The 24073-nt window shown below is 46.5% G+C and overlaps 1 protein-coding gene across 2 annotated transcripts in view; it reads left to right on the top strand.

Moving 5' to 3' along the window:
- Nucleotides 1-24073, top strand: part of LOC147122603 (rod cGMP-specific 3',5'-cyclic phosphodiesterase subunit beta-like) — a 133614-nt gene that overhangs the window by 43061 nt on the left and 66480 nt on the right. For both annotated transcript variants that reach the window (XM_086007500.1, XM_086007509.1), the window contains exons 8-13: nucleotides 2885-2932; nucleotides 8323-8472; nucleotides 8589-8732; nucleotides 19517-19582; nucleotides 21430-21576; nucleotides 23249-23356. In XM_086007500.1, the coding sequence (XP_085863626.1) occupies nucleotides 2885-2932; nucleotides 8323-8472; nucleotides 8589-8732; nucleotides 19517-19582; nucleotides 21430-21576; nucleotides 23249-23356 (663 nt within the window). The remainder of the gene's footprint in view (nucleotides 1-2884; nucleotides 2933-8322; nucleotides 8473-8588; nucleotides 8733-19516; nucleotides 19583-21429; nucleotides 21577-23248; nucleotides 23357-24073) is intronic.

The raw sequence follows: 24073 nt of genomic DNA, 5'->3' as shown, positions 1-24073 counted from the left end.
AAATGCATCTATACTTTTCACTTCAACCACTCCCTGTGGTAGCAAGTTCCACATTTTCACCACTCTTTGGGTAAAGAAGTTTCTTCTGAATTCCCTGTTAGATTTCTTGGTGACTATCTTATATTGATGGCCTCTAGTTATGCTCTTCCTCACAAGTGGAATCACTCTCTCTGTATCCACTCTATCAAAACCTTTCATAATTTTAAAGACCTCTAATAGGTCACCCCTCAGCCTTCTTTTTTCAAGAGAAAAGAGACCCAGCCTGCTCATCCTTTCCTGATATGTATACCCTCACATTTCTGGTGTCATCCTTGTAAATCCTCTCTGTACCCTCTCCTGTGCTTCTATTTCCTTTTAATAATATGGCGACCAGAACTGTACGCAGTACTCTAAGTGTGGTCTAACCAAGGTTCAATACAGGTTTAGCATAACTTCCCTACTTTTCAATTCTACCCCTCTAGAAATAAACCCTAGTGCTTGGTTTGCTTTTTTTATGGCCTTGCTAACCTGTCTCGCAACTTTTAGTGATTGGTGTATTTGTTCTCCGACATCCCTTTGTTCCTCTACCCCACCTAGACACGCACCCTTCAAGTAATAAGTGACCTCCCTATTCTGCCTACCAAAATGTAATACAGGTTGAGCGTTCAAAATCTGGAGTTCCGGAATCCGGAATGTTCCAGAATCCGGACTCCGGGACGATTGGTGACAGGGTCGTCGGGAATCCGTAAAATGTTTCGGAATCCGGACACCCTGTCAAGCCGGGCCTGTGCCCAGGCATTTCCCGACTCGGAACGTATTTCTGATGTCCGGAGCCCGGAAACGCCCGAGCCCAGGTTGCGATATTTCTGGACTTCGGCCATCAGAAACACATTCCGAAGTCCGGAAAAACACGAAAACCGGCTTGGCCTCGGTCCTGAGGTTGCTGGATTCAGGACATTCAACCTATACCTCACATTTATCTGTGTTGAACTTCATTTGCCAATTATATGCCCATTCTGCAAGTTTATTAAAGTCCTCCTGTAATTTGTTGCAGTCTTCCTCAGTATTGACTATCCCCCCCCAATTTGGCGTCAGCCGCAAATTTAGAAATTGTGTTTTTGATTCCAAAGTCTAAATCGTTAATGTAAATTGTGAACAGCAGTGGCCCCAGCACTGATCCTTGTGGAACACCACTACCCACCTTCTGCCACTGTGAATAGCTACCCTTTACCTCATCTCTCTGTTTTCGGTCTTGAAGCCAGCTAGCAATCCATTCTGCTACTTGTCCCCTGACTCCGCATTCTCTGACCTTGATCATCAGTCTATTATGGGATACCTTATCGAAGGCCTTTTGAAAATCTAGATATTGCGAGCTGGATGTTGCCATCAGTGCTGGTGCTCAGATGTCCTGCTGCTACGTCGGGTCTGCAGCCAAAGCCACCCGGGCGTTGAAATTAGACTCAGCCCCGATTTCATTAAAGGTATTGAGAAGGCTCAAGCATGTGGAGCGATCCTGCCCAATCTTACCCTCATTCAGGTGGATTTGCTCAGGTGAGTCCTCCGAATCCTCCCTCAGGAACCTCCGCCTCGCAACTTGAGCTGTCTCTCGGAAACTCCCTCCGTGCCATTCCACTCTGCACGGGGATTCCCTGTCCGGCTGTTCCTACACACTATCCATTTCCTCACCCCCGTCTTCCATCCGGACACGCCGGAGGTGGGGGACCTCACTGGAAGGCCATTGAAATAGGCCTATTGTAACTACAGACTGGCTTATATATGTTCACCTATGGCCCAACTAGTTTAAATCCTCCCCAAAGGCTACCTCAAAATTCTCAGCTAACATCTGTGCACCCAGGAAATTAAGATGGAGGCCGTCCCTCCTGAATAACCTACCTTCCTGTTGAAAAATTCCCCAGTTGTCAATAGAAGTAAGTTTCAAGGACGGAGTAGTTCCCCTGAAAGGGTGTGGGATTCTTTGGGATTCTCACAAAAAAAGGGGAGCTCCAATAATACAGCACGATGAAACCATTCATGAGGGCACTTGGGAAAGCTCCCAATTTCCAATATCGCAGTCTTCCCCTAGGAACAGCTGATCTATCTGCAAGGGCTTGGGAAATGCTGCTGTTAAGGAAGCTGCTAGGAGGGGCAGCTGGTGACACACTTTCCAATTTTCCCCTCTTGCGCTGTGGAGAAGCCGAGAGCCTCCTTTTGCTTCCACCAGTAGCACAACCGAGATTGGACACTTAAAAGGTGTGGGGAATGATTGGATGGAAGTGGGCAATGATTGGGTGGAAGTGGGCAATGATTGGGTGGAAGTGGGCAATGATTGGGTGGGAGTGGGCAATGATTGGGTGGAAGTGGGCAATGATTGGGTGGAAGTGGGCAATGATTGGGTGGAAGTGGGCAATGATTGGGTGGAAGTGGGCAATGATTGGGTGGAAGTGGGCAATGATTGGGTGGAAGTGGGCAATGATTGGTTGGAAGTGGGCAATGATGGTTGGAAGTGGGCAATGATTGGGTGGAAGTGCGCAATGATTGGGTGGAAGTGGGCAATGATTGGGTGGAAGTGGGCAATGATTGGGTGGAAGTGGGCAATGATTGGGTGGCAGTGGGCAATGATTGGGTGGAAGCGGGCAATGATTGGGTGGAAGCGGGCAATGATTGGGTGGAAGCGGGCAATGATTGGGTGGAAGCGGGCAATGATTGGGTGGAAGCGGGCAATGATTGGGTGGAAGTGGGCAATGATTGGTTGGAAGTGGGCAATGATTGGGTGGAAGTGGGCAATGTTCTTCCAAGGCATCATTTGCTGAAACACATTACAGTGCCACTCAATCTCTTCTGATTGTAAAAGCTCTCACTGAATGACTTTCCTCACTAATGTGGTTTGAATTGATTATCTTCACAGATCTGCAATATCATGAATGCAGGAGCAGATGAAACATTTAGCTTCCAGGTAAAATACCCAATTATTAGAAAAAAAAACCCTGCAGTATTGGAATGTCATAATCCAGGAACAGGAAATGGCAAAGCTGCGATTGGGTTATTCTGTTCAGAATTCTATTAATTCTCAATGGATAGAAAACAAGCATCAGTAGCAGCACCAATAATTTGACTGTGCTTCAAATTTACCGAGCCAGGACAAACTAGTTTAAAAAGGATGGGGTAAAACTTCAAATATTGAAAAAATCCCTCCGCCACCTATAAAGGGTCATTATCAATTGAAAACAATCTTGAGGGCGGAGTGAAGTGGGGCAGAGCAGAATGGAATCTGCTTGAGCGGAGTGAGGTGGAGCAAAGTTGAGTGGGACGGAGCAGAGTGTAACGGGGTGGAGCAGAGTGGAATGGGGTGGAGTGGAGTGGAGTGGGGTGGAGGAGAGTGGAATGGGGTGGAGTGGGGTGGAGGAGAGTGGAGTAGGGTGGAGCGGAGTGGAGTGGGGTGGAGCAGAGTGGAATGGGGTGGAGCAGAGTGGAGTGGGATGGAGGAGAGTGGAGTGGGGTGGAGCAGAGTGGAATGGGGTGGAGCAGAGTGGAGTGGGATGGAGGAGAATGGAGTGGGGTGGGGTGGGGCAGAGTGGGGTGGAGCGGAATGGGATGGAGCAGAGTGGGGTGGGCTGGAGCGGAGTGGAATGGGGTGGAGTGGAGTGGAGTGGGGTGGAGTGGAGTGGAGTGGGGTGGAGCAGAGTGGAGTAGGGTGGAGCGGAGTGGAGTGGGGTGGAGCAGAGTGGAATGGGGTGGAGGAGAGTGGAGTGGGGTGGAGCAGAGTGGAATGGGGTGGAGCAGAATGGAGTGGGATGGAGGAGAGTGGAGTGGGGTGGGGTGGGGTGGGGCAGAGTGGAGTGGGGTGGAGCGGAGTGGAATGGGGTGGAGTGGAGTGGGGTGGAACGGAGTGCAGTGGGGTGGAGCAGAGTGGAGTAGGGTGGAGCGGAGTGGAGTGGGGTGGAGCAGGTTGGAATGGGCTGGAGCGGAGTGGAGTGGGGTGGAGCAGAGTGGAGTAGGGTGGAGCGGAGTGGAGTGGGGTGGAGCAGAGCGGAATGGGGTGGAGCGGCGTGGAGTGGGGTGGAGCGGAGTGGAGTGGGGTGGAACGGAGTGGAGTGGGGTGGAGGAGAGTGGAATGGGGTGGAGCGGAGTGGAATGGGTTGGAACAGAGCGGAATGGGGTGGAGCAGAGCGGAATGGGGTGGAGCGGAGTGGAGTGGGGTGGAGCGGAGTGGAGTGGGGTGGAGCGGAACGGAATGGGGTGGAGCAGAGCGGAATGGGGTGGAGGAGAGTGGAATGGGGTGGAGCGGAGTGGGGTGGAGCAGAGTGGAATGGGGTGGGGCGGAGTGGAGTGGGGTGGAGCGGAGTGGAGTGGGGTGGAACGGAGTGGAGTGGGGTGGAGGAGAGTGGAATGGGGTGGAGCGGAGTGGAATGGGTTGGAACAGAGCGGAATGGGGTGGAGCAGAGCGGAATGGGGTGGAGCGGAGTGGAGTGGGGTGGAGCGGAACGGAATGGGGTGGAGCAGAGTGGAGTGGGGTGGAGGAGAGTGGAATGGGGTGGAGCGGAGTGGAGTGGGGTGGAGCAGAGTGGAATGGGGTGGAGCAGAGTGGAGTGGGGTGGGGAGGAGTGGAGTGGGGTGGGGAGGAGTGGAATGGGATGGAGCAGAGTGCAGTGGGGTGGAGGAGAGTGGAATGGGGTGGGGCAGAGTGGAGTGGGGTGGAGCGGAGTGTGGTGGGGTGGAGCGGAGTGGAATGAGGTGGAGCGGAGTGGAATGGGGTGGAGCGGAGTGGAGTGGGGTGGAGCGGAGTGTGGTGGGGTGGAGCGGAGTGGAGTGGGGTGGAGCGGAGTGTGTTGGGGTGGAGCGGAGTGGAGTGGGGTGGAGCGGAGTGGAATGAGGTGGAGCGGAGTGGAGTGGGGTGGAGGAGTGTGGAGTGGGGTGGGGCGGAGTGGAGTGGGGTGGAGCAGAAGGGAAAGAGACAGAGCAGAGTAGAATGGGTTGGAGTAGAGTAAAAGTGTCGGACTGGAGTGGGGTGGAGCAGAATGGGATAGGATGAAGGGGCTTGGGTGAGTTGAAACTGAAGGCAGTGGGATATGTTGAGGTCCAGTGGGGCAGTGCAAAGTGTGGGGAGCAGAGCGTAATGGAGTAGGATGAGGTAAGTGGAAGTGGAGTGGAGAGGGGTGGGCAGAGTGGAGTGGGACAGAGTGGAGTGAGGTGTGTTGAAATGAATCGAAGGAGAATGGAATGGGGCAGGGTTTAGTGGAGTAGAGACAAGCAAATTACTGGTTCAAGAAATTGTAATTAACCTCATGTTTTTACAATTCAAATCACATGTGTTAAAATTAATTCATTGGGCCTGTTAGCCTGTTGGTTATGGTACTGGTCAAGTGACCCAGAGGTTGTGAGTTCAAATGCCACCATAGCTTTATGCATTTATCTAAAACTCCTCTCTACATTATTTTAGTGGAGGTGTCAATCTCTTTAAATAGACGGGTTAATGACTTAAAAACAGAAATGCTCAGCAGGTCAGGCAGCATCTGTGGAGAGAGAAATAAAGTTAACGTTTCAGGTCGATGACCTTTCATCAGAACTGGAAGAAGTTGGAGATGTAACAGGTTTTAAGCAGGTGTAGGGGCAGGGACAGGGGGGAGGGGAGGAAAGAACAAAAGGGAAGGTCTGTGATAGGGTGGGAGGCAGGAGTTTTTCCAGCATTTTCTGTTTTTATTTCAGATTCCCAGCATCTGCCGTATTTTGCTTTTGTACTTTGGGTTAATGTCTTCACTGAAATAGCAGAGAAAGAAACTTCAGGCAAAACCAATGTGGTTTGTGTGCTTGTATCCCATTTTTGTTAAAGTTATTCATTAGAAATTTACTCAATCAATTTATTTTATACTGCAGCAATAAATGTAGCTTTTTGAAAGCTCTCAATGAATGGCAACTGAAGGTTATCTTCTCCCTCAATAGCCCATTAAAACTGTTGATAGTTGGTGGAAATGAGAGGACCATGTTCAAATCTCATTTCTTCCTAATCCTGGGATTAGGCTGCTTAGCGTGATCAGTCATAGTGCACACAAACATGATGCTGCTCATTGTTTTCCGAATTCAATTGGTTCTTGCCTGCATATGTATATAATTCTGCAAGTCAGCAGCTCAAATGAACACTGTACAATGGGTTAATAGTATATTGACAAGCTATATTATGTCACTGTGTTAAACTGATGTTGTGAGAGGGGACAGGGGACAAGGGAATGTGTGGTGCCTTTTAACTCTGGTACATGATCTTTGGGACCGGTCTTATAGGAACATAGGAACAGGAGTAGGTTATTCAGCCCCTCAAGCCTGTTCCGCAAGTCAATGAGATCATGGCTGAACCATATCTTATCTTCATCCACCTGCCTTGGCTCCATATCCTTTTTAAACCCTTGGCTAGCAAAAATCTTTCAATGAGATGAAAGTCTCCCCCCTGTCTCTATGCTAGCCGTAAGTGTCCTAAATGAAATAAGTTTGATTAGATCCCAGTGTACATGAGCACACAACACAAAACTGTACAGTTTGACACGAGTTGGTACTAAATGGACAATCTCGCTGGGACCATACGACGGATGGTATGGGAAGTGGGTGGATATCACACTGGTGCAGTAGGAGGTGCCCTGCTAAGCTTGGGGTTAAGGCACAGTGTTGGGGTAGAGTAAAGGGAGCTTTAGTCTATATTTGACCTGACCTGGGAGAGCTATCACTTTGGTGTGGAGTTTTTAGGCAGTCTTAGTTCCTGAAACAACCACGAATGGCCTCTTCTGAAATTCCTGCATCCACATCATCAGTGTTTCTGTACTTTCATCTTAGTTTTCATTTTACCATAACATCAACAGCAAAAGCAACAATTTGCATTTATATAGCGCCTTTAACACAGTAAAATGTCCCAAGCTGCTTCGCAAGAGCGTTACCAAACAGAATTTGACACCGAGCCACATAACGAGATATTAGGACAGGTGGCCAAAAGCTTGGTCAAAGATGTAGGAGTTAAGAAGCATCTTAAAGGAGGAGCGAGGCAGAGAGGTTTAGAGGGGGAATTCCATTGCTTAGGGCCTAGGCAGCTGAAGACACAGCTGCCAGTGGTGGGTAAATTTTGACCATCAGCCAGCCGACCACTGCAACGTACCAGGTAGCCGGCTGGTAGCGCTGATGGCAGGCCTGGTCCATTTAGAGGGTCGGACCTCATCAACAAACACCCCCCTCCCCCGTGGGCTATGGGTGACCTGGTGCACGCTGCCAACTCTGGGCAAGTGCAATATTGGGCAGCCTAGAGGCTGGTCCAGCTCAGAAAAGGTAGGTCCAGGGGGTGGGGGAAACTTGGTGCGGCAGTGGATCAGGTTATTTTTGTGGAGCCCAGAGGAGCACTCCTGCACCTAAGTTATTCCACGCCATCTTTGGGGCATTCCAACCCAATGTACACCCAACGGGCAGCCTCGCAATCTCTGCCCAGGTATCTTTTTATTACAGCAATGTTTCCCACCAAATGGTTAACATGACCAGATCAGAGTGGCACAGAGCGAATCACACAAAGTAGACCATACTGCACCTTTAGGAAGTAAGGAGCAAGAGGGAAGAGAAGAACATTTTCATTGCAAATGGTAATAGAATCGAGGAATGTGTTACCATTGAGACAGACATTATAAATGGTTCAGAAAGAAAATACTGCAGATGCTGGAAATCTGAAATAAAAACAGAAAATGCTGGAGAAACTCAGCAGGTCAGGCAGCATCCGTGGAGAGAGAAACAGAGTTAACGTTTCAGGTCGATGACCTTTCATCAGAACTCCCTTCTTCTTAGGCAGTTCCTCGGAACCGAGGATGACTTATTCATCAGAACTGATGAAAGGTCATCGACCTGAAACGTTAACTCTGTTTCTCTCTCCACAGATGCTGCCTGACCTGCTGAGTTTCTCCAGCATGTTCTGTTTTTATTTTATTATAAATGGTTCACCTTTCAACTCGATGGATTTCTGGAGAGAAAAGTGTTCAAGAGATGTGATGAGAAGGTGGGCGGGTGAGCCTGAGCTTGTTAGATTGAATAGCCTTTTTCTGTTGCTTCTACTCGTTGTCTCTGATATTCCTCTCCCCTACGCACCAGAGCAGTGGTCAGTCAGAGTGCACCTGAAGTGTGCTGCACCTGACCTGAACTCACCTGTATTTGTGGGTACAGATCATCAGCCCTTGGTGCAGAATTGGGAGCGGAACGGCAGCTGTTGAGTGGTCCCCGAGTGCATAGGAGAGGAAGATTTTGGCCAGTTATGTTTTTATGAACTGCATGAATGAAATATTTCAAACCGATTCTGATATCCTTAAAAATTCAATTTTTCCCCACAATCAGACTGAACCCTTGGATAATTTTGGATGGACCATCAAAAATGTCCTTTCAATGCCAATAGTAAACAAGAAAGAAGAGATTGTTGGAATTGCTACATTTTACAACAGGAAAGATGGAAAACCTTTTGACGAAATGGACGAAGTTCTTATGGAAGTAAGGCGCACACTCCATGACTTTTCATCTTATTCGGCCAAACTGATTTAAACATTGTCCATTCAGAGCTCACAGGCCAGCGTTTCATTGTCTTTTGCCTCTTTTTTCCCACCCAGTCCTTGACCCAGTTTCTCGGCTGGTCTGTTCTCAATACGGATACGTACGATAAAATGAACAAGCTGGAACACCGGAAAGACATTGCGCAAGGAATGGTGCTGTATCACGTAAAATGCAGCAAAGATGAAATTCAGGAGATACTGGTATGTCTTTGGTTAAGAAGGGGAACCATCTTTATTTTAAAAAAGTACAAAGTATTTTTTTGTGTGTGTGGGTGGCAACAAGAAGATAGAGGAGTCAGAACAATGTCACATCCATCGTATCACATCGTTGCCAGGACGTGATCCAATCCACTGTGCTTTAGATCAGCATATTGCACACAAATTAAAATGGCTTGTCAAATGCTTTTTCAGGAAGATGGTGCCCATTTAAACTGTTAATATCCACAACATGTAGAGCCAAGGCAGTGAATGAATGATATAGCTCTTTAGATAATCAACAGCATGTGTAACAATGACCATAGATTCACTAGAATGGTTCCAGGGATGAGGGAATACAGTTACGTAGATAGACTGGAGAAGCTGGGGTTGGTCTCCTTGGAGCAGAGAAGGCTAAGAGGAGATTTGATAGAGGTGTTAAAAATCATGAAGGGTTTAGATAGAGTAAATAAGGAGAAACTGTTTTCAATGGCTGAAGGGGCAATAACCAGAGGGCAGAGATTTAAGGTGATTGGCAAAAGAACCAGAGGCGACATGAGGAAAAACTTTTTTACGTAACAAGTGGTTAGGACTTGGAATGCTCTGCCAGATAGGGTGGTGGAAACAGATTCAATAGCAGCCTTCAAAAGGGAATTGGATAAATACTTGAAGGAGAAAAAATTGCAGGGATATGGGGAAAGAGTGGGGGAGTGGGACTAACTGGACTGGTCTTCGAAAGAGCCGGCGCAGACTTGATGGGCCGAATGGCCTCCTTCTGTACTGTACTATTCTATGATTTACAGCAGCGACTATACCGAATGCAACCACTGTAACTGGTTACCAGCCATTTACAGCTAAAGGGCAAACTATTCCTGTTGTACGGTATATATGTCTAGCAGCGCTTTGTGTCACAACTCTGACCTGTATTTCTATATTTGACCTGCTCTTGCATCCAGCAAAGACTTTGGAGTGGCAACGGAGCCTGAAATTCTGTCCTTACACGTAGCACATTAATCACAGGAGTCATTTTACATCTGTAGACTGATCTCTAGTTGCAGTTGTTGCATTTGAACTGCTTTACAACCGCTTATTTCCTGATCCGAGCCATTTTATTTGAAATTGCTCCTGGGCAGTTATTATTGAACCTGTCATAGTACTAAAATTATCAACAATGAGAGGAAGGCAATTTGGGACTTTAGACTCGGATTCTATTCATTTTACTTCATACTGAAACTAAACATATTACCTGCTTGTAGCATATAAATATCCATTAAATAACAAATAATATTATATTGTGTAATATTTATTTGTCAGTAATTAATTGCCACATAAACTGGTACTAGGATAATGCCAATGATATGATGCTCTACACCATCAGGTCCCATCTGTTCCACACTACATTACACTGCCTCTGCTCAATGCACCCGCTGCACAGCTGCACAGGTTTAATAAATATATTGGATAAGGGAAAGAAACAAAAGCACATCTGGCAATTACTTTGAAGAACTGATTCAGGCTTCTCGTTCTACTGACTTTTGTAAGTCATTCGTGTGATTTATGATGTCTGAATTATTCCCCAGCAATTCCATGTCTGTCATCAATTAACCTGAATATCTCAGCTAAAGCAGTTTGAAGAAGTAATGTAATAATAAATCCCAAATGTAAATCAAATCATTCTTTAGGAACCTAACACAGCAGGGATCCCTGCTGGGACCACTATTGTTCACCATATACATAAATGATTTGGACTCAGGAATTTGAACTATGATGTTGATACCAAATTAGAAACATGGGAACAGGAGTAGGCCATTACGCCCCTCGAGCCTGCTCCGCCATTTAATTAGATCATGGCTGATCTGTAACTCAACTCCATTCACCCGCCTTCGCTCTATATCCCTTCATACCTTTACCTAACAAAAGTCTATCAATCTCAGTCTTGAAAGCTCCAATTGTTCCAGCATCCACAGCTTTTTGGGGGAGATTTCTACTAACCTTTGTGTGAAAAAGTGCTTCCTGATTTCCCTCCTAAACGGCCTAGTTCTAATTGTGAGATTATGTCACCTTGTTCTTGATTTCCCCCATCAGAGGAAATAGTTTCTGTATCTACCCTATCAAATCCTTTTATCATTTTGAACACCTCATTTAGATCACCTTCCAGTCTTCTAAACTAAATGGAATACAAGCCAAGTTTATGCAACCTGTCCTCAATTTAACCCTCTAAGTACTGGTAGCATTCTGGTAAATCTGTGCTGCACCCACCACCTCCAAGACCAATATATGCTCCCTGAAGTGTGGCGCCCAGAACTGAACACAGTACTCCAGATGTGGCCTGACATGGGTTGTACACAACTTAAGCATAACTTCCACCCTTTTGTAATTCAGCCCCCTTGGGATAAAGGGCAACATTCCTTTAGCCTCTTTGATTGCTTTTTGTAACTTTGCACTAGCTTTTAGTGATTTGTGTACTTGGACTCTCAAATCTCTTTGCTCCTCTAGAGTTCCTAGTTTCTCATCATTTAGAAAATACACCGTTTTATCTTTCTTAGGATCAAAGTGGATGGCCTCACACTTGGTCACATCAAACTCCATCTGCCATAGTTTTGCCCACTCATTTAATCTGTCTGTCCCTTTGTAACTTTCTGCTGCCATCTGCACTATTTACTGTGCCTCCTAACTCAGTGTCATCTGCAAACTTGGATATACAGCTCTCTATTCCTTCATCCAAGTCATTAATAAATATGGTGAAAAGTTGAGGTGCCAGAACAGATCCCTGGCAAACACCACTAGTCACATCCTGCCAATCTGAGTACCTACCCTTTATCCCACTTTCTGTCTCCTACCTCCCTACCAATTTCCAACCCAATTCAAAAGGCTATCTCCAATTCCGTGCAGTATAATCTTTGCCAATAATGTTTCATGTGGAACTTTATCGAATGTCTTCTGGAAGTCCATATAAAGAACATCCCTTGTCTATCTCATTAGTGACCTCCTCAAAAAATCCAACTAGATTAGTCAGACAAGACTTACCTTTAACAAAGGCATGCAGGCTTGCTCTGATCAGCTCACATTTGTTCAAGTGCTCAGTCACTCTATCCTTAGAGTGGGGGATTCAGCTAATAATGTGGAGGACTGCATCAAAATACAAGAAGACGTAAACAGGTCAGCTAATTACTTGACAGCATCAAATGTACAGCAAAAGCTCCCACCTGACAGATGATCACTTTCCTCAGATAAATGGCAAATTAAATCCAATATAGTGAAATGTGAGGTAGTTCATGTGGGTAGGATTAATAATGAAGTCACATTGCTTGGAAAGTAAGAAACTAAATGGGATAGAGGAGCAAAGAGATCTGGGAATACAGATAAATCACTAAAATTAGCAGTGAAGGTTCATAAAGCCATAAAAAGTGCAAGCAAAGGCCGGATATCTTGGGCGTGATCAGTGGTGGGTCGGGTGGGAAAGTTGTTATTTTTGACGGCGGGTCAGGAACCCACTGTCATCCGGCCCCCCACGCGCCTTTCCCCCAGGCGCGCCTGTCATCACGGAGCCGACCCGACCGGCAGCGGCGGGCGACCCAATTGAGATGATTGACAGCTAGTTGTCAGACCCTTAATGTTAAGTCCGTGAATGATTGAGACACGGACTAGCAGGAGAGAAACAAACAGAACTTTACTGGTGAAAGACATAAACGAATCTAACAAAACAGAGGCTCTCTAGCGCCTTTTATACAGGGGTGGTCACTGCCGGTATTGCAGTCTGAGACCAGTTATTCTCTTAAAGGCACATACACAACAATTCCTCCCCTTTTAGATAAACAGTACATAATATTCATTTAACACTAATGATAACGAATTACAATCACAATTACTGTTGCTAGATACATTGGTTAAGTTTAAGCAATTATAAGTTCAGTCTTTGAGGAGGCTTCCTGATTCTGTCTGGATAACGCCTCTTTGGAGTATCAGGTTCTTCTGGCAATGTTGAGTCGAAATCAATGTCGTTGTTTGGTTCATCTGCTTCCAATATTACCGGTTCTGCGGTAGCTGCAATTGGAACGTCGATTTCATTACCAGGTGTATCAGATCGTGGTGTGGAGTTGACGTTTTCCAGTGACTCTAGAATCTGGTCAGCATGGCGTCTTACAATGCTCTCCCCAACGTCCACAGTATACATGAGAGGTCCTTGTCATGTACAAATCGTTCCTGGCTGCCATTTCTCAGTGTGGTAGTCCCGGGCCAAAACTGGTTGACCTATCTTAAAACTCCTGGTCGGCCTTTCATTCATATTCTGAAACTGCCTGTTCTCCACATCTCTTCGGACGTTTGGCTTAACCAAATCCAAGCGGCATCGTAGCCTTCGATTGAAGAACATCATGGCTGGAGTTTGGTTGGTAACCGCATGTGTCGCATTCCGGTAGGCAAACAAGAAGTTGTCCACCTTGTGTTGTAGGGGTATATCTTCATTACACATTGCCTTGATAGCCTTCTTGAATGTTTGGACAAACCTCTCGGCCAATCCATTAGTGGCTGGATGATATGGGGCAGATGTGTAATGCTTAACACCATTGTTCTTTAAGAACCTCCGGAACTCTTCAGACACAAACTGTGGTCCATTGTCAGAGCAAATCTGTTCAGGCAGCCCATTCCTGGCAAATATGGTTTGTAAAACTGCGATAGTTTTTTCCGTGGTGGTTGAGGACATTTTTATTACCTCTGGCCACTTTGAATGTGCATCCACCGCAATTAAAAACATCGAGTCCATGAAGGGACCAGCAAAATCAATGTGCACCCTTTGCCATGGGGATGAGGGCCACTCCCATGGATGCAGAGGAGCTTGTGGTGGGGCGTTTTGGACCTTCTGGCATCCTGCACAGCTCTTGGTCATCTCTTCGATTTCTCTATCGATTCCCGGCCACCACACAAACGCTCTGGCTAAGCTCTTCATTTTTACCCCACCCAGATGACCCCCATGAAGCTCATTGAACACTCTATCCGTCAACTTAGGTGGAATTACTACTCGGGATCCACACATCAAGGTTCCTCTGCACACTGACAGCTGTTCTCTTCTTGACGAAAATGCTGGCAGCAGTGGTTCGCCATGTGCTGGCCATCCCTTCACCGTTAAACCATAGACCCGTGATAGTGTCGGGTCATTCCGTGTTTCCTTTTCTATGTTTGCATTCGTCCCAGGGAGACATTCAACTATGGTCGAGTGGAATAACTCCATTGGATCCACTGCAAGGTCTTCTTCTTCCACCGTCGGCAACGGTAGACATGACAATCCATCAGCATTTCCATGCTGTTTAGTTCCCCTGTACTCGATGTCATATTGGTGTGCCCCTAGGAAAAGGGACCATCTCTGCAGCCGTTGTGCTGTCATTATCGGTACGCCCTTCTGAGGGTTGAAAATGGAGACAAGAGGTTGATGATCGGTTAGTAGAGTAAATTTTTTACCGTGCAGATAGTGATTGAACTTCTTCACCCCCCACACTAGGCTGAGGGCCTCTCTGTCAATCTGGGCGTAGTTACGCTCAGCAGAAGTTAACGAGCGTGACGCAAAAGCTATCGGCCTCTCCAAACCATTAAGGAATTTATGTGACAGTACCGCCCCAATGCCGTAGGGAGACGCATCACACGCCAGCCTGATTGGCAGTGCTGGGTTGTAGTGAGCCAATACTTCCTTCGAAGTGATTAAGTCCTTACTCTTCTGAAAAGCACGTTTACAATCATCGCTCCATTTCCATGCTACCCCCGTTCGTAGCAGGGCGTTCAGTGGATGCAGAATTGTCGACAAATTCGGCAAAAACTTATGATAATAATTCACCAACCTGAGGAATGACCTCAGTTGCGACACATTTTCAGGCGCTGGGGCCTTAACAACCGCTTCAATTTTGTCAGGGGACTTATGTAACCCCTCTTCATCAATCACGTGGCCACAATACAATATCTGTTTCTTAAAAAATTCGCACTTGGGGCGGTTGGCTCGCAGCCCATGTTCCCGTAGTCTAGTGAGCACCTGTTCTAGGTTGTTAAGGTGTTCACTGTCATCTTCACCTGTTACAAGGATGTCGTCCAAGTAACACTGAGTCCCCGGAATCCCTTGTAGGACTTGTTCCATCGCTCTTTGCCATATCGCTGGAGCCGATGCTACTCCGAATACCAATCGATGATATTGGTAAAGACCTTTGTGAGTGTTTATCGTGAGATACTTCCTAGAGGACTCTTCAACCTCCATCTGCAAATATGCTTGTGCTAGGTCAATTTTTGTAAAACGCTTCCCTCCAGACAGTGAGGCGAAGATGTCTTCTATCCTTGGAAGAGGATATTGTACTGTGTGAAGGACAGGGTTCACCGTCACCTTGAAATCCCTACAGATGCGAATCTTCCTTGGCTCTCCGGACTTATTGCTTAACGTTTTTTTCATGACAGGAACGACCTTAGACAACACGCCCGCCTTCTCCAGATTCTCCAGCTCTGCCTCGACGGCTGGACGAATTGCATATGGTACCGGTCTCGCTTTGAAAAACTTGGGAACTGCATTCTCTTCTATTTTTAACGAGGTGGTTACGCCTTTAAGCGTGCCCAGTTCTTGTTGAAATACCTCTTTGGCGTTAGCTAAGATTGTTGACAATCGTCCAGGAGTGACGTCTTCATCTTTTTTACCGTCCACCGTCATTGCATGAATAGAATGCCAATCTAAGTTTATCTTCCTGATCCATTCCCGTCCCAATAGCGGTGGTCCACCATTTGGCAGTATGTAGAGATAAAATTTCCGTATTTTCTTGCCATTGTATTCGACAGGCACCCTTATTTTTCCTCTGGGGTATACTTTTTGCCCCGTATACGTCGTCAAGACGATGGATGTCTCTCTCAAGGGTATGTGTGAAAATAGCCGCTCATAGTCTCGTCGATTCATGACAGTTAGCGCTGATCCTGTATCCAATTCCATTTTAACTTGGGACCCTGCTATCGTGAGGGTGACCCAAATGGTTCGGTGATCCTCTTTTGCGATTACATTAAGAAGTTTGAGACAGCTTAATCTCCTGTTCTCGGATTCACTGTCACTCATCTGGTCTTTGGAACTACTGTCCGTCATCTTTTGTACTTTCTTGTACGGTTCCTTAGTAGCCTTTTTGTTGTCACTGGTCTTCTTCCCAGACCTACAAACTCATGCAATGTGTCCAATCTTCCCGCATTGTCTGCATATTTTGTCTTTGGACCAGCAGTCCTTCTGGTCATGGTTAATTCTGCCGCAGCGATAACATTTTGCAAATCCCCGTGTCATTTCGTGGGTGCTGTATTCCTGTGGTTTTTGTTGAATTTCTGCAGCTCCCTTGGCTGCTGCTTCATATGATACTGCCACGCTGAAAGCCTTATCTAACGTCAGCTCTTTTTCTGTGAGTAACTTCTTCTGTGTTCCTTCACTCAGGAGTCCACAGACAAATTTGTCCCGTAGGGTATCTGCCAGTCCTGCTCCGAACTGGCAGTGCTTTGATAGCTTGTGTAGTTCCGTAAGATACTCAGCATTGCTCTCATCTTTGTGCTGAGTTCTCCTGTGGAATTTAAATCTTTCTGCTATCAACAGCGGTGCAGGGTTTAAGTGCTCCTGTAGAACAGCAACAATTTCGTTAAAACTCTTCGCCTTCGGTTTGGCTGGAGTAATCAGATCCCGCAATAGGCCATACGTTCTAGCGCCCATTGAGTTTAACAATACCGATGCCTTTTTCCCCTCCGCTATATCGTTTGCCTCAAAATATACCTCTACTCTTTCCACATACGTGGTCCAGTCCTCTAATGTATTATCAAAAGCAGTGATACAGCCAGTCTTCGGCATCTTGCAAATCTAAAATGGTGCCTCCCGCGCTTTGCCTTCTTCTCCGATTTAACAAAATGGCGCCTCCCGCGCTTTTCCTTCTTCCCCGCTGTTGTTAGCGCTGCTTTCCACGGTTTCCTGCGCGTTAAATATTAATTCATTTTCTTTTATTATCTTCCCGTCGTGGAGCGGACCCTCTGGAACACTTCCCTCCCTCTTCTGAGGTCCGAACGCTGCCCAGCTTCGAAACACCGGCCGCGCCCTGTATGCTCCACCCTCTCTCTCTCTCCTTGCTTCCCGACTCGCTGCCCGGCCCCGTTGCAGCCCAGGAAGGATCAGAGCACTACCTGCCACCAGCCCGATTAGCTGGGAAACCACGGACCGAGGAACCCAGCCTGGCTCTGGAAAGTTGCTCCTGCAAAGCCTTGAACCCGATGATTGACGGTCGACGCCCGTTCCTCGAGTTTCAATGGACTCTATTTTTTTTTTTCTTCCGACCTTCAACGTCGTCGGAGCTGCTGCTGAGTTGCAGGTAAGTTCTTTCTACCTCGTCGCCAGTGTTAAGTCCGTGAATGATTGAGACACGGACTAGCAGGAGAGAAACAAACAGAACTTTACTGGTGAAAGGCATAAACGAATCTAACAAAACAGAGGCTCTCTAGCGCCTTTTATACAGGGGTGGTCACTGCCGGTATTGCAGTCTGAGACCAGTTATTCTCTTAAAGGTACATACACAACACTTAACAGACTTTTTTAATTTACTTTTTAAATTTAACTGCATGGCCACGTCAACCACGCTGCTCAGAAAGCACGTCTGTCAACCTGAGGCGGGAGTTCCGTGGCCATTGCGCCAGCTAATTACTTGACAGCATCAAATGTACAGCAAAAGCTCCCACCTGACAGATGATCACTTTCCACAGATAGAAACTGTTGCTCAGTCCATTTCCAGCACAGATTCTGCAGGCTGCAAGTCTTTCCAGCAAAGTTTCCATCCAGTCTCACCTCATTGGAAGAACTCTCTCACCATTGACAGAATGCTTCTGTCATTTGTACTTCACCTGCCATCTATTGAATCAACATGGGTGCCATTCATACTGTCTCACCTTGGTCCTCAGAATCGGACCACGATGAGCCCCACCACCAGCAGAACCAGGCACACCAGCAGCACCAACAACAACACCAACCTTCTCCGCAATCACCTGATGCTGCACAGGACAGAGGGCATTAGCACCCGAGCACATTGTTGCCCAGGAGGCCAGGGATGGCCTCATCATGGTCAGATTTATTTAACTTGATGCTGTACACCCATATGGCTGCCACATGATGCGCCAGGTTGGCACCACCCCACACCAACACCAAAAAGCATCCTTACAATGACCAAGCCATTCCTTTCACACTTGTCACCATTGCGGGCAGTACCGTTATGTCTCACCATTCACTGCAAATCACTAAGCCACTTCCAAAGGTACAACCTTGGAGTATTGTATGTAGTCTCTGGTGTCCATACTAAAAAAAAAGATTATGAAGCACCTGAGAAAGTGCAGAAAAGATTTACAAGGATGTTACCGGCACTGACAGAATGCAACTATCAGGAAAGATTGAGCAGGCCGAGGCTCTTTACTCTGAAAAAGAGACTACTAAGAGGAGACTGGATAGAGGCCTTTAAAATTATGAAGAGGTTTGATAGAGTGGATATGGAGAATTGTTTCCACTTGTGGGTGAGTCCAGAACAAGGGGGCATAAATATAAAGTAGCCACTAACAGATGAAGTAAAGAATTTAGGAGGAATTTCTTTACACAGTGTGCAGAACCCGATGCCACATGGAGTGGTTAAAGGAGAGAGCACTGATGCATTTAAAGGGAGGCTTGCTGTATACATGGGGGAGAAGGAAACAAAGGGATATGGGGGCATACAAACTGGCATTGCCTAGCGATTTTACTTTCTTCCTTGCATGTTCACAGATTTAGAGTTGGCTCATCCACTGAAGTAGGCACATAGTGAAATCAATATAGAGCTGCCACCAAACAAGCTGATAAATATGGTTGCTTAAATTCAATTTGCATTCAAATTGCACTAATAGACTGGAGAAATAGAGGGGGAAAAATTGGGTGAGTAGCGCCACCTGTTAGCGCCTAAAGAGGCAGTCAGTGGCTGTAGCGCCACTGGCTGCGCCTCCCGCGATATTCAGCAGGGGCGCTAATGGTGGCGTGAGCCTTTTGCGCTGCGCCGCCACCGATGACGTCATCGGTGTGCGCAGTGCCCCATTCGCGCCCCGATCGTGATATTTGGTAGCGAACGCCGCTGTAGTGCCGTTCACTACCCGCGCCCGGTTCACGGGGCCTTGCTGCGCCGGCAGAGGCGCAAGTTAAGGTGGAGGTGCGGGGCGGCTGCTTTTTCGGCGGCCGCCTGCCAGCACCTCCGTCCCCGGCCTCCTGGTCCCCCCCCCCGCGGCATTGCCGGCTGTTTCCCGAGAGCCCGGCACTTCTCCTTGGTGCCGGGCTCTTTTGCCGGCACTCGCGATCAGGGCTCGTGCTGTTGCAGGCCCCTCCCCCTTAACAGTGGGAGGAAGGCCTGCAGTACCACAGCGCTGCGAAATTCACTTTCAGCGCCCTAAGAGGGACGCGGAGCGCCTCGAGCCGCGCCCCGTCTCCCTCTAGGGGCACTTCAACTGAATTTGCGGCGATCGTTAATGCGGCGATCGCGGCGCAAATTCCTGCGCCCAGGCGAACTTTGCGCCGCTTGGGCGCCTCGGGCCAATTTCTAGGCCAGAGACTTTTACAGTAGTCCCCAATTCAAACAATGACCGATCTCTCAGCTCAAACAAGTTGAACCACATTGAGGATAGCATTATATTTGCACAAGGAGATTGCAAAAAATAATCATTGCCATAATAGAAAGTTCTGGTTGAATGTTTTTTCAGTGTTTATCAGAGTTTACTTACTTGAGTAATTAGTAAATTACTTTCTTTGTTACCAGCCAACTAGGGAAGCATTTGGAAAGGAACCCGATGAATGTGAAGAGGAAGAATTACAAGAACTATTGGTAAGACTCACCAGATTACTTGGACTGACATGACAAAAAGGCATTTTAACCACAAATAAGCATTAAACAAGCCATTTATCAGTACTGAAAACCCCAACTTGATGAGCACAGTACACACACACATGCACAAGCCCGCTGCCAGATCTTCAGCAATGGTTTCTGAACCAGTTGGTAGGTGGCTCCGAGACACCTCATCCTCTGATTTTCTCTCCCTCCTTATAGATAAACACTCTCCACTTAGCAGCTCTCCACAGTGTTGAGGCTGAGATCAGTGTCATGGAGGACGAAACAGGAAGTGTTCTTCGGTACTCTATTCCCTGTGGTGTTTCACCAACAAGTTCTTCATTAATAATGAAGGTTTCATCAGCATTGTTATAACTAATGGTATGAGGCTTTCTTTAAGAACAAATTTGATATTTGGTGATGATGCAGATCACTTGATAAGAACATAAGAACATGTGACGTAGGAGCAGGAGTCGGCCATTTGGCCCCTCGAGCCTGCTCCGCCATTCAATAACATCATGGCTGATCTGATCTCGGCCTCAACTCCACTTCCTTGCCCGCTCCCCATAACCCTTGACTCCCTTATGAATTCATTCGATTCAGTGACAAAAGAGATTTCTGTAATGTATGTATCTTTAAGGGGAGAACTACTTTTTACAGCTCCTGTATACTGTAGTACCGGCAGTGACCACACCTGTATATAAACCCTGAGTAGTGATCTGTACAATTAGTTCTAGAGTAACCCTCATTCAGTAAACACCTGTTGAATCGTTCCCTGCCGCCGTTGTCTGATTATTGAAGGACACAACATTAAGATACACGGATCTAACAATTTCATTATTTTATAGATCCCTCAATGAATATATTTGGGGGGAAAAATTCAGTTGTTTGCGCCTCCCGTTAGCGCCTTCAGAGGGCGCTAATGGGGCGCAAAGCAACTAGCGCTCGGGCGCGTCGATGTTTGCGCCGCTTGTGAAATTAACTAGACATTTTGCGGCAGCACTAAACACTACCGCCACGATCTCCTGCGCCGGCAGATTGTGACGTCAGTCGAGTGCGCAACGCCCTGGTAGCGTCCCGGACCGGATATTGAGTGGCGCCCCCTGCCTTACCGCCTGCCGCTAGCAACGACAAGGATGAGGGGAGCGTTTTGCAGTCAGAAAGGGACTGGGGGAGCGCTATTTAAAGGCGACCGCTTCCTGCCTTTTTTTGTCGGTGACATTTTTGCACCACGCATTCTGAGAGAGAGCGAGCGAGAGACTTCTGGAGAGATTCAACGCTGTGTGAAGGAGTTTTGAGTACTGAGCAGCACTTTTCAGGTTCATTTTGATTTGCCCTTCCTTGCTTCGCCAGCGCTCTGAGGTAGCGCCTCGCTCCTCGGCCTTTGCGCCTTAAGACAGGTGTGAAGCGCCTGATTTAGCGCTCCAATCACCTCCAGGGGCGATAAAAGCCAAGTTTGCCGTCGGAGGCGATAATTAGCGCCAGGCACTAAACTTTGCGCACGGCCGATAATGGCGCCCCAAACGGGGCGATACTGAATTTTTCCCCCTTGCTATTCAATGAGTGCAAAAAGTGGAATTGATATTTATTGACCATGCAGATTTCCTATGAATGGTTTGCGTATTAGTGAGTTTATAGGTTTCTCTGCTAATGACAATCTTGTAGTTGTGCTGAGAATTATGTGCTTAAAGCATACAATTAGAAGCAACACTGCAAACATCCTTTGTAAATCCACTTTTGCTTCATAAGAATGTGAGTGAGTGCAGTGGTGCAGTCGCATTTTCCTTTTACATAAACACTGATTCCGCAGAGACTAAACAAAACAACATCATTTTATTTTCCAGGACGAGCAACTCCCGTGTCGTGAAAACATGGAATTTTATGAATTCAGATTTAGTGATTTAGAACACACTGAGATGGACCTTGTGAGATGTGCCATTCAGATGTATTATGAGATAAAAGTTGTGAACAAATTCCATATCCCACGTGAGGTAAGTAACTCCACGATGTGACAAGCCTTAACAGGAAATGGCAGGAGAAAAATTGGATGCGAAATTCCAGGAGACTGGAGGGTTCTCCAGAGTTACCAGATTCCAGAGATGAATTTCAATGAGATTATTGAATTAACTGAACCAATCCCAATACCTTCCTCCTCACCCTTATCCCGTAAAAGAAAATATCTCAGACCTTCTTTAATTGGCATTTATTGGGTAATTTTTGTCGTGAATTTTATATAATTTTTAAAGTGTGCGGTATGGCTCAGGTGGTTAATATTGTGCCAAGTTTAGGCATACAGAACAGGAAGGTCCAAGTTTGATTGCTGTTATGTGCTGAGTTAGATGATTTCAGCCAAAGCAGCAGGTTCTTGAGGGGAAAATAGCCACGGTTCTGACTCCTGATCACTTAGCTACTGAACTTGCTGGATCTAGGTTTGATACTATAAGGGGAGAGCAGGATTAATAAAGCCATTAGAATATAAACAGAAACTTGCTGAAATAAATAGTGATTTACTCAGATCTGGGCACCACACTCTAGGCAGAATGTCAAGGCTCTGAAGAAGGTGCAGAGGAGATTTACTAGAATGGTACCAGGGATGAGGGACTTCAGTTATGTGGAGAGACATAAGAACATAACATAAGGAATAGGAGCAGGAGTAGGCCATTTGGCCCCTCGAACCTGCTCCACCATTCAATAAGATCATGGCTGATCTGGCCTTGACCTCAACTCCACTTTCCTGCCCACTCCTCATATACCCTTGACTCCCTTATCGTTCAAAAATCTGTCTATCTCCACCTTAAATATATTCAATGACCCAGCCTCCACAGCTCTCTGGGGTAGAGAATTCCACAGATTCACAACCCTCTGAGAGAAGAAATTCCTCCTCATCGCCATTTTAAATGGGCGACCCCTTATTCTGAAACTATGCCCCCTAGCTCTAAATTCCCCCACGAGGGGAAACATCCTCACTGTTCTACCCTGTCAAGCCCCCTCACTAGAGACTAGAGAAGCTGGGATTGTTCTCCTTACAGCAGAGAAGGTTCAGGGGAGATATAATAGCGGTGTTCAAAATTAGGTGAGGTTTTGATAGAGTAAACAGGGAGAAACTGTTTCCACTGACAGGAGGGTCGGTAACCAGATGACACAGGTTTAAGGAAATTGGCAAAAGAACCAGAGGGGAGATGAGGAGAATTTTTTTTAGGCAGAGAGTTGTTACAATCTGGAGTGCACTGCCTGAAAGGGTGGTGGAATTCAATAGTCACTTTGAAAAGGGAATTGGATAAATACTTGAGGGAGGAAAATTGCAGGGCCGTGGGTCTAATTGGATAGCTCTTTCAAAGAGTTGGCACAGGCAAGGAGGTGAGTAGACTTCTTCTGTCATTCTATGATTCAGAAGTGTCCAGAAGAAACCAAAATTGACATTTTATTCAAATGTTCCTCCCTAGCTGTTAGCAAGTGCCTGTTCTCTGGTTGCCACATCATTATTGGGGAGCGGGAGAGCGGGGGGCAGAGGGGGTGGGGTTCCAGGCATGAGCACCACTGCACCATGTTACCCTCTGACCTTATTTTCCTTTAACTGTCAAAGATGAGGCATTTCATTGAATGCCAGAGATAAAGCCTCCCTCATCTCCTGCAATAACAAAATGTCCTGTGGGTATTTCATAGGTGCTAGTCCGGTTTATATTCTCGTTAAGTAAAGGATACCGAAGAATAACCTATCACAATTGGCGCCATGGATTCAATGTTGGACAGACCATGTTCACTCTTCTGATGGTAAGACTATTCGCTCAAACGTTTGAGCTTCTAAATCTGCATTAAAGTTATTTTTCCCTCTTGCCTTTTAAGGGATATGTTGACATCTATGAATAAATTAAACAGGTCCCCATTTGGAATTCCATCATGCTATTGCATTCAATTTCTGAAATCTTTCTCTCCTTTCTTCCTCTTCCTCTTCCTTTGTTTCAATATTATTTACTATACAAAAAACTATTTCCGAGCCAACCTGAGTGTGAATATATCCCCAGTAGATGTTCTAAAGTGGCTAGAGGCAAAGGAGTAAACCATTGTATTATTCTCAAAATGGTTGGGATTTTACAACCATCCAACAGCTTCGTGGTGACTTTTACTGACACCAGCTTTTTAATTTCTAAATTTTTAAAAACTGAATTCAAATTCTCAAACTTTCATGGCAGGATTTGAACTCGGAGATTATTCATCCCATCCTCTGGATTGTTAGATTCAGTGACATAACCACTTCGCTACTTTGGCACTCATCATTTAAGTTACGCTTCTGTGAAACACCTTTGAGATATTTTTCTACATTTCTACATTAAAGGCACTATATAAATGCAAGTTGTTATTGATCGCTCAGCCAACATAGCGGGCAACCCAGCTGCACCAATACTGGCACCAAGCTAATGTAAATAGCCTGAGCCCAGGAATTCCAATGGGATCAGATTCAGATTCAAATTCAGATTCAGATTCAGATTA

Source organism: Somniosus microcephalus, chromosome 2 (assembly GCF_052327205.1).
Source record: "Somniosus microcephalus isolate GS21.2 chromosome 2, FLI_Smic_1.0, whole genome shotgun sequence".
In the NCBI taxonomy this organism is placed as follows: domain Eukaryota; kingdom Metazoa; phylum Chordata; class Chondrichthyes; order Squaliformes; family Somniosidae; genus Somniosus; species Somniosus microcephalus.
The sequence above is the reverse complement of the archived record's forward strand: the minus strand, read 5'-3'. Positions and strand labels throughout refer to the sequence as shown.